Source organism: Cervus canadensis, chromosome 8, assembly GCF_019320065.1.
Source record: "Cervus canadensis isolate Bull #8, Minnesota chromosome 8, ASM1932006v1, whole genome shotgun sequence".
Classification (NCBI taxonomy): Eukaryota; Metazoa; Chordata; class Mammalia; order Artiodactyla; family Cervidae; genus Cervus; species Cervus canadensis.
The window spans coordinates 70,915,854-70,935,000 of record NC_057393.1 but is presented as its reverse complement, the minus strand read 5'-3'; the positions used below and the strand labels follow the sequence as shown (position 1 = coordinate 70,935,000).

The following is a 19,147-nucleotide window of genomic DNA, read 5'->3' as shown; positions in this document are numbered from 1 at the left end:
CTGCTAACTATTTGTCCTAAGTAAACTGTCATGTGGTAATCACCACTGTTCTTAATGTGAAAACATGATCCATTTACTGGACAAATTATATTAATCTGAGTCTCAGTGATCTTACCTAGTGCAACTGGGATAATAATAAAAATACCGCATAGTCAATGTGGTAGCTAAATAAACTGTGTATGTTACGTGAGTATCTTTCCTTGTTTTACCCTAAAAGCAGAGACTAAGAATGGAAGTTAGTTTATTTTGGGAATAAATCTTAAGGAATAGAACCAGGAGCCTAAGAAGGAATCAGGAAAGAAAGAAGAGCCAAACCAAAGATACACTATCAAGTTGCTCACTACTGCTGGGATTAGCTTGATACCCTGGGAAACTTTTAAGGACCTGTGGAAAATTCACTTCTCACTGGTCCATCCAAGCAATGGAAGAGTGTTAGTCAAGAGTTGTTCTGTGGGATGTTAAGCATCTCACCTAAGCTTGTGTATGTATTAGACTATCTGAGCAGCTTCCTGAGGGGTTGCACATGGTAATGGAAGGAAAGTTTGCCTCACAGGAGAGTATGCCTGTGAGATAAACAAATCAGAGACTGGCCAGGTTGAATATAATGTGGCTTCTAGCAGATTTGATGGTGACGGATCTGTCTTTTTCTAGATATTGGTGAGGGTATAACCCATGGGCATTCCAAATGAACCAACTGTCAGGAAACTGTCCACAATGGAACATAGATCTAGGATTCAGAGCTCTTTCAGGGTGACTGCCACAAGGTGAGAAGCAGAGGCTTCTATGAAAGACACTTAAGATCTGGGACCACAGGGATTTTCAGTTTTATAACCTACCATGGGCAAGTGGTCATCCAGTTGTCCCTTTTTCCAAGCACAAAAATATAAATAATAATACTGGTAATAAGAACCTTATCTCTTTGGCATATATTTTTAAAGTTTATAAAACACCCTCATATGCATTGTATTCTGTGATGTTAGCAACATTGCTGTGAGAAGTTGTGGTGTTATTCTCATTTTTTCAGATGAAGAAATTTAAAGTTTCTAGATTGTAAGGGCCTTATCCAAATGTTTTATTATTCACATGTGATAAGCCAGAATATGAACTATGACATGTCAATACTAATCCCAGCATCCTGAAAGGTGCTGCCTTTACATTAAGAAAATCCCCTCCTATCAGTTATTTTGTAAGCACATACCCTCCATCTCAGGGGCTCCACCTCCATAGGCTCAGCAGCAAGCAGCCCAAGTGAATCAATCATTCACTTTACTGAGAGCATGAGCAAAGTTACCACTGCCAACATTCATGTCCAAACTCACTGCCCTTTTTCAGATATGATGTCTTACTGAGAATGTCTACCAGGCTGAAGGAAACTAACTCCAGGTGCTGTGTGTCCCCAGGTAGTTCCCAACACAAACTGGCTGCTATAGGACTGATAAATAATCAGCAAGAAATGGAAACTCAAGAAAACCAACATTTCTAATGAAACACAGGTACTGTGATTGACATATACCAGTTCTAGGCTATCTGAATATTTGAAAACATGAGACCTTCTCTTTTAGGTCCTGCTGTGCATCTTGTGCTTCCCAGGTGGCGCTAGTGGTAAAGAACCTGCCTGCTAATGCAGGAGTGGTAAGAGACATGGGTTCAATCCCTGGGGTGGGAAGATCCCCTGGAGGAGGGCATGGCAATTCACTCTTGTATTCTTGCCTGGAGAATCCCATGGACAGAGAAGTTTTGCAGGCTACAGTCCATAGGGTTGCACAGAATCGGACATGACTGAAATGACTTAGCACATACATCTATCTTGTGGGATCTTGGTTCCCCGACCAGGGATCAAACTCATGCTCTTTGAAATGGAAGCACAGAGTTCTAACCACTGGACATCCAGGGAATTCCCAACATGGGATGTTCTTAAATGAATTTGTTTCATACATCTCCAAATTTTATGACATTGAATTTAATAATAGCAATAATCATAATGATGCTAATTGCTGTAGTGATAACAATGACCCTGTTGCTACCTAGTAAGTTCTCAATAACAATAAGTAATGATTGAGAACTTACTATGAGCTAGGCACTAGGTTAAGAATGCTTTTCATGAATTTAGTTGATTCCCACAGCAATCCTCATGTAGAGAATACTATTAGTACACTCACTTTACAAATCGAGAGACAGAGGTAGAGAAAGTCTAAGTGAGTTCCCCAGGAGCCCAGCAAGGAAGTGGCTGATTCAGATGCATCCCCAGGGAGGCTCAGACACCATGTTATACTACCTGGCTTTAGACCTACATGCTATAGAGGCTGTTCTGCAGTTGCAAGTTTTCAGTGGCTAGGAAATCAAGGTTCCACAAATTCCCAAGCAAAGTCGAACATCTCAGAGTATTTAAGAAACCGATTAACGTCTTTGGAGGGACATGTGTATATGTGTGTGTATGAGTGTGTATGTGTTGTGAGGTGGGCAGAAGGAAGCATTGTAGAAAGGGAGAAAATAGAGGCACATTGCCTCAGAATTTGATTATTTTCCCCTAGAACTTCAGAGTATATTCACAACTTCATGGATTCTCCTTTTCACTCTAAACAAACAGGTACACATTTCACTTTGATATTCCCATGGCTACTATAATGACCTCAAGTGGCATGGGGTGAGTCATTGCCTAGTGAGAAATGGCTTCACCGAGAGCTCTCAAGGCAGAAGAACTCATTCCCCTCACAATACTGCCCAGCATCCTGAGTCTTCTCTCTCTGGGCTTTACAGAAGCAGTTCTAGATCCAGGGGTCCCACCTGGAGCACTTCCTGGAGTGATAAGGAGAGGGCCCAGCACACAACTCTCCCCTCAGGGAAGTGACTTACCCGGTCAGTTTTCCCTTCAGTCTGAATGCTGGTGTGACTGCGGACCTCATGATCCTCTTCCAGGTCAGACACATCCTCTAGTTCTTCTGGAGTCTATAAAAAGAAAGCAACATGCTGTTGTTGGAAATGCAAAATGGTACTCTGGTAGTACCTCAGTAAGCACAGAGTTACCAATATGACTCAGCAACTCCTCTCCTAAGTACTTATGTAAGCAGCTCTTTGCCAGGAAACTGCCCTCAGCAGGAGGGCTTCACTACGGGCTCAGATGGTAAAGAATTTGCCTGCAATCCTGGAGACCGGGGCACAATCCCTGAGTCAGGAAGATCCCTTGGAGAAGGGGATGGGAACCCACTCCATTACTCTCGCCTGGAGAATCCCATGGACAGAGAAGCTCCTTTTCTTGTCACTTTAGCAAAGCCATACTGTAACTAAAATTTAAGCCAGGCACTCCCATGCTTACTCATCTCCCCCCCAGCACACCTTTCAGATCTTTTAATCAAACAATACATTGCCTAACTTGTCAGTTCTTTCCATAGATTATAGTGGTAGAAATGAAGAATAAGTAGTTAACAGATGACCAAATCTTTTCCCTAGTTTCCCATCCAGTAATCTCATGACCAAACTGTGTGAATAAGATAGTACCTAGAGGAATATCACAAGAATTCACTGAGCCTGCATAGAGGGGGATGGTGATGACCTTGACCTCCATCTCAGTGATTAACTGAGATTACTTCCCTTCTTTCCTTTAAATGTTTTCATAATCCAGCAGAATCTTTGGACATGGTGTTTGGGGGACATTGAGTCGACTATCTCCCTAGATTGCCAGCAATTTGATTAAAGGAGACTTTTCTTTTTATAGGGCTTTCCTGGTGGCTCAGACGTTAAAGAATCTGAGTATTGGTTTTGTAAGCAGTGGGAAGTAGGACCCAATTCACTTGACAGTACATACCCAAAAGAAATGAAAAACATATTTCTACACAAAAAATTGTAAACAGGTATTCATAGCAACAGCAATCATAATGACCAAGAAACATATCTAGTGATGAATGAATAAACAAACATGGTAAATCCCTACAAAGGAATATTACTTGACATAAAAAGGAATGAAGTACTAATATATACTGTAATATGGTAAATTTTGAAAATATTACGCTAAGTGAAACAAGTCAATCACAAAATGCCACATATTATATGGCTCTATTTATTTGGAATTCAAGAGTAGCCAAATGTATAGAGATAGAGATTTGATTAGTGGTTCCTAAAGAAGAGAGTGGAAGAGGGGGTTGGGAGGCATAACTTCTAATGGGTATGTGGTTTCATACCCATTGGGGTATAAAATGGCACGGCATTTCATGGGATGGCATTGGTATGAAATGGGATGGCAACAATGTTCTACAATCTGAAGTGGTAATGATCACACACTCTTGTGAATATTTAAAATACTTTAAATGGTGATGTTTATAGTATATTAATTATGTCCCAATAAAGTCTGAAAGAAAAAGAAAGCAAAAATGATCAGAAGGATGTTTTTCTCTGAGTAGCAATTTGTAACCACTATGTGGCTACCACACATCAAGGTGTTTACAGGTGACAAATAAATGGAATAACTATTATTAAAACCATATGATATCAAAACACAAAAAAATTGAGAAATTAAATTTTCTTAGAACTCAATAATTTAACATAAACTTTAGGGTTTAGTCTACATAGTTAACCTACTTCCATTGCTTTTTTTTTCCCCCCAATTTCGGCTTAAACATCTTTTATTCAGGGAAGTGTCTTGCTTACAAATCCCCTAGATTGGCTTGAGTTCCTCTGCCAAGCATTTCCTGATGCCCTCTAATTTCACTATATAATGCTCATCATACTTTATTTTAGCAAAGGTTGTTGAATTGGGAAGTAAACTGTTGAACTATCTGTTCTTTGAGGTAAGGACTCAGTCTGCTCTGCTTACTACCATCTCACCACAACCTAGCACATACATGGTTTTAAATGAATGAAGAAAAATTAACAGTGATAGGCCAAAATCTAGTTGGGTATGAGCAAAACAAAACATATCAACAACAACAACAAACATCTGTCCTCACTGTATCTCTATTGTGATTCTATCTTCCTATATTTCAAACTAATTTTTTAATCTGTTTTTTGTTGTTTCTCTCAGTTCCAGGTTACCATTCCCTTAAGTCCCTCTGTGGCAATAATTCAATGATGCCAGTCATTAATGCAAATACAAGTACTGCACAGCAAAATCGTTATTACAAATATAAAGTACTTAATGAGAATTAATTTAGTATTAAAGTTTACACAGTCTCAGTTTTAAACTATGATTCCTTTGCTACAAAGCTCTGGTGAGAAATCCAAAATATAAACATTTAGGTTTCATGACAAACATCCCAAAGTGAAAATGGAAGGTCTCCTGTATATACACGTAGTTGTTGAAGACGGGAAAGGGTCAGGACCTACCTCCTCAGAATAGCTCTGGTTTCGCTCAAACCTTGCTCTACACACAGGCCCTTCACTTACTTTCAAGGTTGTGAAGAGCATTCATTCCACTGGGGCCACTCCAGGCGTGGGAACTTGAAACCATTAGCTTACACTGTGGCGCAAAACTACCAATCTCCTAAACACTGATGGCTTCACATTCTTTCTCAGCTCATGGATCTTTAACCAGCACTATTTTGTTCTCCAACACTTGCACTGAGCATCTCCTATCACTCCGCATTAATTTCAACCAACTCTTATTAGATATTAATATCTTCCCCCTCACCAAGGCGCCCAGTGTGCTGAGTAGTTATCTATATGTTGATCTCTACATGCAGTCCTTCTTTGCTGCAACAACCTACAGCTATGATCACAGGAAATTTATTTTTCTTCTTAAGTAATAACAGCATGAGTTCACCATCAGGGAATTTCTATACAATCACATATTTCATTATTAGCTATTTTTTGTGTATTCTTCCCTAGTATTCTTCAGAAAGGCTTTTTATAATTTTTTCTCTTGATTTATCACCAGCCCCTATAATGTCTGAATAAACTCAATTGATCAAATTCCCTTTCTTGAGCCCTGTTATTTTGCAACTGCAAGCTGTCTGGGGTCCCTACTGTGATCTGTTTTTTATAAATGTCTCTGTTTATTACTCGGGCTATATTCTATTATATAACCCAAGTTCTGTGGTGAGACAGAGCTTCATCACCAATCCCAGTACTTTGTGCAATTTAAAAATAAAGTGACCTAACAGAAATTAAGAACAATTGCTCCTCAGAAATCACAAGTAGCATTTTTGTTAGTGATACTGCAGGAAGTGATAAGCCTACCATTTACGCCCACATACTTGTGTACTTTTCTTTAACAGGGGACTGATAGTGTTCTTGCAAAACCACCACAACTGACTTCTCCTTATCACGAAAAAAAAAAAAGTGGGGGAGTGTTCAAAACACTTGCTGGTAGCATTTTGCATTCTGTAAGGCAAGCAGCTGGATGATATTTTTAAAAATAAACAGTTACGTATACAGTGTTATAGTTTAAATGGAAACTAAGAAAGAAATAGGAGTACTTAATCATTTGGGGGATATATATGAGCTTCAGTTTGAAGACAAATAATAATAGAAAGGGTAAACATTTAAAAAAGGAAGGATGGAGGTTTGGCAGCCCTATATTGTACACTCTTAGAAACAGCTTGCTTTGTTTTTATTTATTTAGTCACTTTGGAAGTTTAAACTTCTGGAAGGTTTGTGTATGTGTGTGTAACTTGTGCATGTTTCCAATCAATTTCCATCCTGTGTGAAGGGAAACCAACTATCTTAGATCAGTTTCAAGTAGGAGAAAGACCATAAACTGTTGAGCAATGTAGACCTGAATTTGAATTTTGCCTCTCCAGTTAGCTTGTTGGGGAATAGGTGTCTCCTCTTAAACTTTTGTTTCTTCAGAACACAGTTTTGGATAATGAGACATAATCCTGAAGATTGTTGTGAGATTCAGTTGTACTAAGATGTTTAAACAAGTGCTTAGCCCACAGACATAGCTGGGGTGCAACAAAGGTTGCTTCTTTCTGTCTACTATTTGTTCTCTTCTTTCTTCACAAACTTATCCCTCATCCTATCAAACCCTTTATATTTTTTGATAAAACTTCTGCGGCATTTTGGATACCTCCATTTTACTTCACATCTGTTACTCTGAATTGACACAATACTTATCGCTAACTCTAGTTACACTTTCCTGATTTTGAATATACAATGTCATTGTGCTAATAGGGTTTAGTGTAATTACACATACACTGATTTCTTCTAAATTTCAAGTAAAGATCATGTTTAATCCTATTTTAATCATGTGTTAAGAGTAAGATACTCTCTTAAACTTGCCCTAGCAAAGATACACTCTTCACATTCTCAGGGGTGATAGAAATAACTTTCCTTCTCTAAGCTGAACTGTCTTTAAACCAGACCCATAGCAAGACACCCTATTTTATTGTGTAAAAAGTGATAATAAATTCTATTACTCATTTATTTCTCTTATAAAAATTCAGGATAACTATTCTATAGTTGTCTAACTCTTGCTTATTGTGAACCCTTCTTTAGGCAACCCAAAGTGACTTAAAATAAGCTAAGTTTCCTCATCTTAAAATGGAAAAAAATATTACCTAATTCTTAGGGTTATTGTGAAGATAAAATAACATGATGGACTAGAACATAATTCAGTTTCTAGAAAATACTGAATGTTCAATATTGTTTATGATTATTATAAATTATTATTGTAGTACTTTAAGATCTCACTTTGTTTATATAAAGGAGTCCAGAAACAAGTACAGTCAGACTTGAAAATAAGCTGAGGTTTTCATACAGAAACTGAGTGTGCAATAAACAGTAGTGGTACATTAAATTTCAAGGACACAATCAATTGGTGGTATAAGCTTAAATATGTATTTATTTATTGAGGTACATAATGACTGCATTCATATTCTTCCTCTGCCTCCACACCAAGGAGCTTAATGCTTTCTAAAGAGTTACAAATTCTTCTAGCATCCTTAGTGAAACAAGTAGGCAGTATTATTATACATTAAAATTCACTTGCTCAAGGCTATAAATGCTTAATTCTGAAATATAAGAAAATAAATTTGTGGTCACTAACACAACAAAAAATAAGGGACGGATGAAAGCAAGGGCAAGAGGGAGAAGAGGTAGGAGGGAAAAGAAAAAAAGAAAGAAAAAGAAAAAAAAGTCTAAGTAATAGGAGCCATGCTCAGTATTTTCCTAAGATTTAAGGTTGAATTCTAAATCATATAGAGGATTTGATGGCAATTCATACTTCTCTGATTATCCCTCAAGGCTTTACTACAATCAAGTAACTGCCAGAGCAATGTCAGTATTGGTCTGAAACTCAGAGAAGGAATGATGCTGCGGACAGTATTCTGAAAGAATCTGCAATAACATGCTCAGTGAGATTATCTTAGCTGAGCTGATAACACAGAAGTGAAGAGAACAGAATTCAAATACATTTTAAAATGAGGAAAATATACAATAACACAATTCAAATTATGGAAAGCAAAAATGAGTGCACACACGCATGCACACACATATGCATATATCCCCCCCCCCAACCCCGCATCCAAGAATCAATACTCTGTTCTTGGCATTATTGACAAGGTTTTTGATCCATTTTCTGAGCCTTGTTTTTTCTAGTTTCCAAGCCCTATAAATTATTTAAAGAGTCATATTTTAGAAAAAATGTAACCATCACATTTAACTGTCAAACATTTCAAAATATTTCCAGAAAATGAAGTAAACAACATGTTGTGTACTACAGACTTTTTTTTAAATGACAGACCCCTGGAATCAATCTTTGAGGGAGAGGGCCACTAACCTATAGCTTCATAAAATTGTACAAATGATCCTGTATGCAGTTCTTTATGAGAATTACTGGCCTGACATTAAATTTAATTTTTTGATTGGTTTAGGCTTTAGTTAAGTGTCACTGTAACATGAGTTGCAAGATGGCAGCATCAGTAGTTTATCAAGGATTTTCCCTGTCACCAGAGATGCAGGCATTTTACTTTTTAAGTATGCCTTCCATTGCTTGTCAATTAGAGGGTTAATTTGTCACATACTTGGACAGATAATATGTAAGTTTTAAGATTTTTGGAGTTTATGCTTAAACTGAAAGCATAACATTTACATTAATCTGGAAGAAATGTTTCCTTTGCACTAAAAAGATCCTGATGCTGGGAAAGATTGAAAGCAAAAGGAGAAGGGGGTGGCAGAGGATGAGATGGTAAGATAGCATCACCAACTCAATGGACATGAATTTGAGCAAACTCCAGGAGATAGTGGAAGACAGAGGAATCTGGCATGCTGCAGTCCATGGGGTCACAAAAAGTCAAACATGATTTAGTGACTGAACAACAATAGCAAGGAGTACTCAATGGTAGGAGAGATTTGGAAAATCTATCAAGTTCGGTTGATTCAAATATTTTTGTTTTTCAGTCACTAAGTTGTGTCTGGCTCTTTTGTGACCCAGTGGACTATAGCCTACCAGGCTCCTCCGTCCATGGGATTTCCCAGGCAAGAATACTGGGGTGGGTTGGCATTTCCTTCTCCAGGGGACCTTAACCCAGGAATTGAACCCATGTCTCCTGCATTGGCAGGTGGGTTCTTTACTGAGCCACTGAGCCACTCCAATTCATCATAGCAGTTAGAAACATGGTTAACCTGATGAATACATGTATCTTCTCATTTTAACATAGAGTGAGAAGGCATCTAGCATTGTTCTCAATTTTATAACCTGAATATCTCACATAGTTTCTAGTAAAAAATAGGTGTGTGGAAAATATGTTTTTAATGAATGAATACATGGAAGAAAAATATAGATAATAAAGAAGGGTGAAAATAAAGATATATTTCTCTATTTTCCCAATAGAGCATTGGTGAATTTTCTCCTTTTAATCTTTTGAAAAATAATTCAAAACTGCCTTTGGGTACCATTATTATCCCTCTTTGTTTCACAAACGATGTCTTTTTTTTCTTTTCCAATGTTTAGAATATACCACTCTATGAATTATTTCATGTGATGAAACTAAGATGCTTGGGTATTATACCCCTTAGTTCAGTTCAGTTCAGTCACTCAGTCATGTCTGACTGTGACCCCATGGACTCCACGCAGCACGCCAGGCTTCCCTGTCCATCATCAACTCCTGGAGCTTGCACAAATTCATGCCCATCGAGTTGGTGATGCCATCCAACCATCTAATCCTCTGTTGTCCCCTTCTCCTCCTGCCTTCAATCTTTCCCAGCATCAGGATCTTTTCCAATGCATCAGTTCTCATCACATGGCAGAAGTACTGGAGCTTCAGCTTTAGCATCAGTCCTTCCAATGAATATTCAAGACTGATTTCCTTTAGGGTTGACTTGTTTGATCTCCTTGCAGTCCAAGGGACTCTCAAGAGTCTTCTCCAACATATATCCCTTAAAGCTACAGCAATTAAAATACATCTTGAGAAAGCTAAGATAGAATACAAAATACATACCCTAATGTAAGATAAAAAGAGTACTTCTATAATGTATAAGAAAATGTGATCAAACATATAGTCACATAGGACATCTTAGGCAGATAAATCTTGAACATGAAGAAAATTGCTGTTTCAGTGGAGACACAGTCCTGAGCTTAAGTTGTTCATCTATTTCAAATGAATTAAGTCTCCATTTGTTCACTACTTAGACCAGACCAGCATTCATCAAACAGCCAATCATTTGATACTTTACACTTGAGTCTGGATTGTGACAATTTTTTCAAAGGAGGTGATCATTATAATCACTGAAGTTTTTACAAAGCCTTTTGAAGAACTCAAGTGATAATAGAATCACATAGGGTAAGTCACACTTTAAGTTCACCCCTCCTTTTACCTAGAAGAGTGTGGGAGTCAACTCTTTGATCCTAAGACACTAAAGAGGCTAATACCTGTAGAAAAGTACCCAGCAATATGCTTTCAGCAATATGGTCATAAATGAAAATGACCTCATTGATATCACTGTACTTTTTCAACCACCAAATGAGTTGATCTAGATCTGACTTCAGGGCTGTATGTCTAAATCATGAAAACCGTCAAAAGAAATCATAAGACGCTTTCCAGCTTGAAGTTTAAATAAAAATCTGAGAGACTAACAAAGCCATGATGAATGTGGTTTGGATGAAAGCATACTTTTGGAAAATTAAAAATATCAGAAGTATCTGGACTCAAATCAAGACCCTTGAATTCTTCTCTCTGAGAACAGAAAGGTAAGATAATCATTTTTAATCAAGGCCTTAATATGATTCATTAATAACACTCTGCTGGATTCTTCCACATTTCTTTGCTTATTTTATCTTAACAATAAACCTAAAGAAGCAAGGTTATCCTTTTAATACCACAGTTGAGGAAACCGCACCTTAGAGTTAACAGAATTCATCCAATACTACACAGTTAATAAAAGGCTGCTACAAAGTAGGTTCCAGGGCTCATTTTATGAGCCATTTGGCTTGGTAGTCACAAGTGCATAGTGAGTATGGGAACTGAGTAGTTAAGACTCACAAGTCTAGAAAATGAACTTTGAATAGCATGAATATACTGCTCACAGAGAAAGCCAGGCCACATAGTTTGGGGTTTTGATCAGCTCACTTAATTTCTTCCTTCCTCCACCAGATAGAATGTCTGGACCTCAGTAGACTTATTGCCTGGAGTTAATAGATGATTCAGCCTTTCGTCACTGCTTCAGTATCACCTATGTTGAACCATATACTGTCTTTGAAAAAAGTCAACTAAAAGAAAATCCTGCTTGTTTCTCAGGCTGGAACCCTGGCTTTAAGTATACCAGGATTGAAATCAGTTCAATTTTGGCCCATATCATGAGCAAAATTGTGCCAATGGATCTGTTGTTGTTTTAAGTTCTAAATGAATTAGGCTGTACTAACTAGCAAAACTACTAACTATGTATGTGTTTTGGACAGAACTTTTATATATTCTTTCCAAATTATAAACAGAAAACCTAATTTAACTAACCTGCCAAAGTTCTTATAGTAAGCCAGGGACTGTGATAGAACACGATGTAAAAATTGAGTATCTGGATTTAGGTTAATGCTGCTTTTAATAGCTTGTGACCTCAAAAAAATACTTAACATGTTGAAAACTAAGCTTTTTCAGTAAATGAAAGGACTGAACTAAATGATTTCTAAAATCTCATTCAGTTCTACTGTTCATTCTGTAAGTCTACTGCAGGCTTGGTGACAATGTTATCAGGAGAGATAATTTTTTAAATAAAATTCTGAATTAGCAGGGTACCTTTTTTTTGAAATGCTAAACACAACTGTAGATTACAAGTCCCTTTGGATGTGTTGCCTTCCCTGCTGGCTCAGACAGTAAAGAATCTGCCTGCAATGTGGGAGACCTGGGTTCAATCCCTGGGTTGGGAAGATTGCCTGGAGAAGGGAATGGCAACCCACTCCAGTATACTTGACTGGAGAATTCCATGCAGAGAAGAGCTTGGCAGGCTACACTCCATGGGATCATGGAGAGTCCCACACAATGAAGCTACTAACACTTTGATGTGTGTATCTATCAGGAGGTTAGAAACAACTTTTTAACCTTACTTTGTCCAGGACAACATAGAACAATGTTAGGGTTCTGATGGACAATAATTGATGATACCATGCATAATTGTGGCAGTAAAATTACTCTTTTCGGTCTGTAAACGGGAAGTGTGCTGTTGTTAGAAATAATGCAATAATAAAAATTTTTAAATGGTGGTGATGATAGTAGTGACAATGGCTGTAGATGACTAATAAGACAATCAAACCTTTAACTCTTGGGTGTAAACATTGCTACCATGACAATCAGACACATTCTTCGGTATTAGAGTAAGAAAAATCTCAACTTTTCCATCAAATACTAAGCTAAACAGATTGTTTATGTTAATATATGTGTTCTTATCCCTAGAACTGAAGAGAGGTTATGTAACTAAAAATTACTAATTTTTTTTTAAAAAACTATCCTATAGATGTTAAAATGAGTTTCAGACAATATCTAATGCAAAGAAAAATCACTTAATACTCTTTTAAGACTCTTAATTGAATGTATAAATACATATATTCTAATTATATAAAACATATTGCATATATGTATGAGAGTGTTACAGTGTTATCTGTGGCTTTCTTTATAATTGATTTGTTTCTAAATTTTTAGTACATAGATTTATCATCGGGGGGGGAAAAATAAACAAACAAGCAGTGAGTGTTACAAGAAAATCTGCTTAATGTTGAATGTGACACTTCAAGGATGTGCCAGCAATGAAAAAAGAGCAAGATTGCAAAACTCACTGCACAGGAACAGAGTTGGCCTTGTCACTTTAAATAGGTCTAAAAGTGGCACGGTATTTGAAGCTGATGTGGACACAGACAAAAGCTTTCAATAGATGAGATGAAAATTGCAGCGTATGTCTTCATTATTGGAGCAAACAGCAAAGAAGATTGAGAGCAGATACAGAGAACTAGGCCTCACCAGGGCCCTATGCTGTCCCCCCCACGTGTTACCATGGTCTCCTTCTTCGCTCTGTGGATCCATGAAAGCCATGGCTTCCTTATTTCATGTAAGGGAATTTTCACATTTCCAGTGTCCTGGACACTGATTTTACAAAAGCATTCTGTAATTAAGATTATGTGGGAAACAAGGGTTGTGATTTAACTTCCCAGAGGGGTATATAACCTATAGTATATAGGATTTTAAACCTATAGAGAATCTTTTACTTCTAGAAAACTTCTAGAAATGGTTAGGTGTTCAGGTATTATATCAATGGTCCTAAACAAATTCATCTATCCAGATTTGCAAAGTCATCCCAGGCACAATAATAAAGCAAAGCCTGCCTGCTGTGTTCTAGCCATGGATATCATGTAAGGCTAAATAGGATGTCCACACCTGACTCTCCTATTTCACACTGAACTAAAAAACGGAAAAATATGAAAGAAGTTCCACTTTACAGAGGAGATGCTGCTCAATAATACAGTAATTCAGATCTATATAAGACTTTTGTAGCTATTATTCAGGGTTATTGGATTTGAGTTTGCTTTATGGGATGTAAGAATTCCCTACACTGATAGAATAAAGTTGCCTAAGTTGGCAGCTTATATATGAAATAGTACACTAGAATGCAGCAAAATAAATACTTGGACAACCCCTAAGGAAGAATTATGTTCTCTCTAAAAGGGATTTTTAAGTCCCCAATCTAAAAGGCCTATTTGTAGAAGCAAGTGAATACATCATTGTTGAAGATGTAGGCAGATGTAAGTGGCTATGAAACTAGCTCATGTGCTGTTTCTACACAGTCTGTCCTCATCTATGGAATTAAGAAAAGAGGTGGAAGCAAACCTAGCAGGAAAATTAGATTTAAAAATTGCTTGTGTTCCCTAACGTGTTAAACTTCCATGAAAATGAAAGTTGCTCAGTCGTGTCCAACTCTGTGTGACCCCAGTCCCTGGAATTCTTCAGGCCAGAATACTGGAGTGGGTAGCCTTTCCCTTCTGCAGGGGATCTTCCCAACACAGGGATTGAACCCAGGTCTCCCACATTGCAGGCGGATTACCTACCAGCTGAGCCACAAGGGAAACCCAACAGAACACCATAGAATCCAATCATTTCACCCTGTTTACTCAAAATGAACTAAAACATACATTCACAAAAAGACTTGTACACAACTATTTATAGCAACTTGTTTTGCAACAGCCAAGAGGCAGAAATGACTCAGATGTTCATCAACAAGCAAATGCTGTAACAAATTATATGATCTTTCAATAGAATATCACTCAATTAGAAAAGAGAATGATTATTGATACAAGAAATGACCTGGCTAGATCTCAAAATAATTATGCCATGTGAAGGAAGTAAAATAAGAATACATCTAGTATTATCCTATTTATTCAGCATTCTAGAAATTAAACTTCAGTATTCTTGTCTGGAAAATTCCATGGACAGAGAACCTGGTGGGCTACAGTCCATGGGGCATGCAAAGATACATGACTAAGTACATACACACTCAGACGACGAGAAGCTACAAATCAATCTACAGTAATACATTAGATTAATCTGTGGGATCATTTGGGGTCTGCAGCAAGGAATGATTAGATTACCGAGGATCACGTGTAACTTTTAGGCTTTGATGTATATATTCCTTAATTTGACTGTGGTGATAGCTTCAGGTTAAATACATATGCCTATAAAACATATCAAATGGTATGCTTCAATATGCACAGTTTTTTAAGTGTCAGTTACACATCAATAATGCTGCCAGAATTTGCATCTACTTATTCAAATGTCTATCTAGATCCATACTACATAAAGTAACAATTGTTTGCTTAGCCCAAGACTGTAATTACAACTGGGACCATGGAATGTGATATTCCACTGAATAACTACATAAAAAGAGTAATACTGCAAATTCAGTTTTAAGCAGTTAATACCTCTTTTTTTTTTTGTTATTTAATAAAGTGGACTTCAATTTGTACTAAGCGATCACATATTTAATTAAAAAATGTTAAATTATGTCATCAATGTTAAATGTTCAGTTTATAGACACCTATCCATGGGTTGTATCACTAAGGGGTACTTAGAAATAAGAAATATCATAGCTTTAGTAAAGTAATATCATCTGCAGACTTTCATAATGGACTCTGAATGTGAAAAGACCACTGATAAGAATGGTAAGGTATTATGGAAGCACTGATTTTTCTATCATTAACTGTATTTGTAAAATATCAAACCAAGTTTTATGGCTTTTTTTCACTTCATTCAACACAATAATTAAAAAAAAAAAAAAACCTTAGTATTAAAATTTCTTTCTTGAATGAAAGTAGAGAATACTAATATCAAATGAAAACTGAAAGTGTTAGTCACTTAGTCATGTCTGACTCTTTGCAGCTCCATGGACTGTAGTCCACCAGGCTCCTCTGTCCATGGAATTATCCAGGCAAGAATATTGGAGTAGGTTGCCATTCCCATACTAACAGTACAAAAAGGTAGCATGTAATGATTCCGACTAAAGCATACAGCAGTGAAGCAGATGTCAGTGTGTGTGTCTGTGTGTGTGTGTGAGTAGGTGTGCAGTTAGGCTTGCTCTTTTACTGCTTTCTGGGAAACTGTTTTCTGGGAAATAATTCTACTCGTACCGACGACCCACAGACCTTAGCTTAAGTACCAGTATGCTTTCATCTTAGGCAGTCTAACCGTCCATGTATAACGAGAAGTTGGTCCCTGCTATTTCAGTAAGGTATCATGAGACTTCTGGTTAAATGTGCAGAATTAATGCTAATTATATACCTATACTTCCTGTTGTATATGCTTAATATGACTATTCTTTCTTCACAGTCCAACTCTCACATCCAAACATGACCACTGGAAAAACCATAGCCTTGACCAGACGGACTTTTGTTGGCAAAGTAATGTCTCTGCTTTTTAATATGCTATCTAGGTTGGTCATAACTTTCCTTCCAAGGAGTAAGCATCTTTTAATTTCATGGCTGCAGTCACCATCTGCAGTGATTTTGGAGCCCCAAAAAATAAAGTATGACACTGTTTCCACTGTCTCCCCATTTTTTCCCATGAGGTGATGGGACCAAATGCCATGATCTTAGTTTTCTGAATGTTGAACTTTAAGCCAACTTTTTCACTCTCCTCTTTCATTTTCATCAAGAGGCTCTTTAGTTCTTCTTTACTTTATGCCATAAGAGGGGTGTCATCTGCATATCTGAGGCTATTGATATTTCTCCTGGCAATCTTGATTCCAGCTTGTGCTTCCTGTAGCCCAGCATTTCTCATGATGTACTCTGCATGTAAGTTAAATAAGCAGGGTGACAATATGCAGTCTTGATGTACTCCTTTTCCTATTTGGAACCAGTCTGTTGTTCCATGTCTAGTTCTAATTGTTGCTTCCTGACCTGCATACAGGTTTCTCAAGAGGCAGGTCAGATGGTCTGGTATTCCCATCTCCTTCAGAATTAAATGAGATCAAAAACACTCTGGAGGGAACCAACAGTAGAATAACAGGCAGAAGACAGGATAAGTGATGTAGAAGATAAAATGGTGGAAATAAATGAAGCAGAGAGGAAAAAAGAATTAAAAGAAATGAGGACAACCTCAGGGACCTCTGGGACAATGTGAAACACCCCAACATTCGAATCATAGGAGTCCCAGAAGAAGAAGAGAAAAAGAAAGACCATGAGAAGATACTCAAGGAGATAATAGCTGAAAATTTCCCCAAAATGGGGAAAGAAATAGTGACACAAGTCCAAGAAACCCAGAGAATCCCAAACAGGATAAACCCAAGGTGAAACACCCTAAGACACATATTAGTCAAATTAACAAAAATCAAACACAAAGAACAAATATTAAAAGCAGCAAGGAAACAACAAATAACACACAAGGGGATTCCCATAAGGATAACAGCTGACCTTTCAATAGAAACTCTTCAGGCCAAAAGGGAATGGCAGGACATACTTAAAGTAATGAAAGAGAATAAACTACAACCCAGATTACTGTACCCAGCAAGGATCTCATTCAGATATGAAGGAGAATTCAAAAGCTTTACAGGCAAACAAAAATTGAGAGAATTCAGCACCACCAAACCAGCTTTTCAACAGATGCTAAAGGATCTTCTCTAGACAGGAAACACAGAAAGGTTGTATGAACGTGAATCCAAAACAACAAAGCAAATTGCAATGGGACCATTCTTATCAATAATTACCTTAAGTGTAAATGGGTTGAATGCCCCAACCAAAAGACAAAGACTGGCTGAATTGATACAAAAACAAGGCCCCTATATATGCTGTCTACAAGAGACCCATCTCAAAACAAGGGACACATACAGACTGAAAGTGAAGGGCTGGAAAAAAATATTTCATGCAAACGGAGACCAAAAGAAAGCAGGAGTTGCAATACTTATATCAGATAAAATAGACTTCAAAATAAAGGCTGTGAAAAGAGACAAAGAAGGACACTACATAATGATCAAAGGATCAATCCAAGAAGAAGATATAACAATTATAAATATATATGCACCCAACATAGGAGCACCACAATATGTAAGGCAAATGCTAACATGAATGAAGGGGGAAATTAATAATAACACAATAATAGTGAGAGACTTTAATACGCCATTCACACCTAAGGACAGATCAACTAAACAGAAAATTAACAAGGAAACACAAACTTTAAATGACACAATGGTCCAGCTAGACCTAATTGATATCTATAGGACACTTCACCCCAAAACAATCAATTTCACCTTTTTCTCAAGTGTACACAGAACATTCTCCAGAATAGATCACATCCTAGGCCATAAATCTAGCCTTGGTAAATTCAAAAAAATTGAAATCATTCCAGTATTCTTTTCTGACCACAATACAGTAAGATTAGATCTCAATTAAAGGAAAAAAAAAAAAAAAACTATTAAAAACTCCAACATATGGAGGCTAAATAACACGCTTCTGAATAACCAACAAATCACAGAAGAAATCAAAAAAGAAATAAAAATATGCATAGAAATGAATGAAAATGAAAACACAACAACCCAAAACCTATGGGGCACTATAAAAGCAGTGCTAAGGGAAAGGTTCATAGCATTACAGGCTTGCCTCAAGAAACAAGAAAAAAGTCAAATAAATAACCCAACTCTACACCTAAAGCAACTAGAGAAGGAAGAAATGAAGAACCACAGGGTTAGTAGAAGGAAAGAAATCTTAAAAATTAGGGCAGAAATAAATGCAAAAGAAACAAAAGAGACCATAGCAAAAATTAACAAACCTAAAAGCTGGTTTTTTGAAAAGGTAGATAAAATTGACAAACCGTTAGCCAGATTCATCAAGAAACAAAGGGAGAAGAACAAGATCAACAAAATTAGAAATGAAAATGGAGAGATCACAACAGACAACTCTGAAATACAAAGGATCATAAGAGACTACTACCAGCAGCTCTATGCCAATAAAATGGACAACTTGGAAGAAATGGACAAATTCTTAGAAAAGTATAACTTTCCAAAACTGAACCAAGAAGAAATAGAAGATTTTAACAGACCCACCACAAGCACAGAAATCGAAACTGTAATCAGAAATCTTCCAGCAAACAAAAGCCCAGGACCAGATGGCTTCACAGCTGAATTCTACCAAAACTTTAAAGAGCTAACACCTATCTTACTCAAACTCCTCCAGAAAGTTGCAGAAGAAGGCAAACTTCCAAACTCATTCTATGAGGCCACCATCACCCTAATTCCAAAACCAGACAAAGATGCC

The 19,147-nt window shown here is 37.1% G+C and overlaps 1 protein-coding gene across 4 annotated transcripts in view; it reads right to left on the bottom strand.

The window, feature by feature from the left end:
• CTNNA3 (catenin alpha 3) overlaps positions 1 to 19,147 on the bottom strand; it is a 1,829,362-nt gene that overhangs the window by 219,741 nt on the left and 1,590,474 nt on the right. For all 4 annotated transcript variants that reach the window (XM_043476813.1, XM_043476816.1, XM_043476814.1 and 1 more), the window contains one exon: positions 2,854 to 2,946. In XM_043476813.1, coding sequence (XP_043332748.1) covers positions 2,854 to 2,946 — 93 coding nt within the window. The remainder of the gene's footprint in view (positions 1 to 2,853; positions 2,947 to 19,147) is intronic.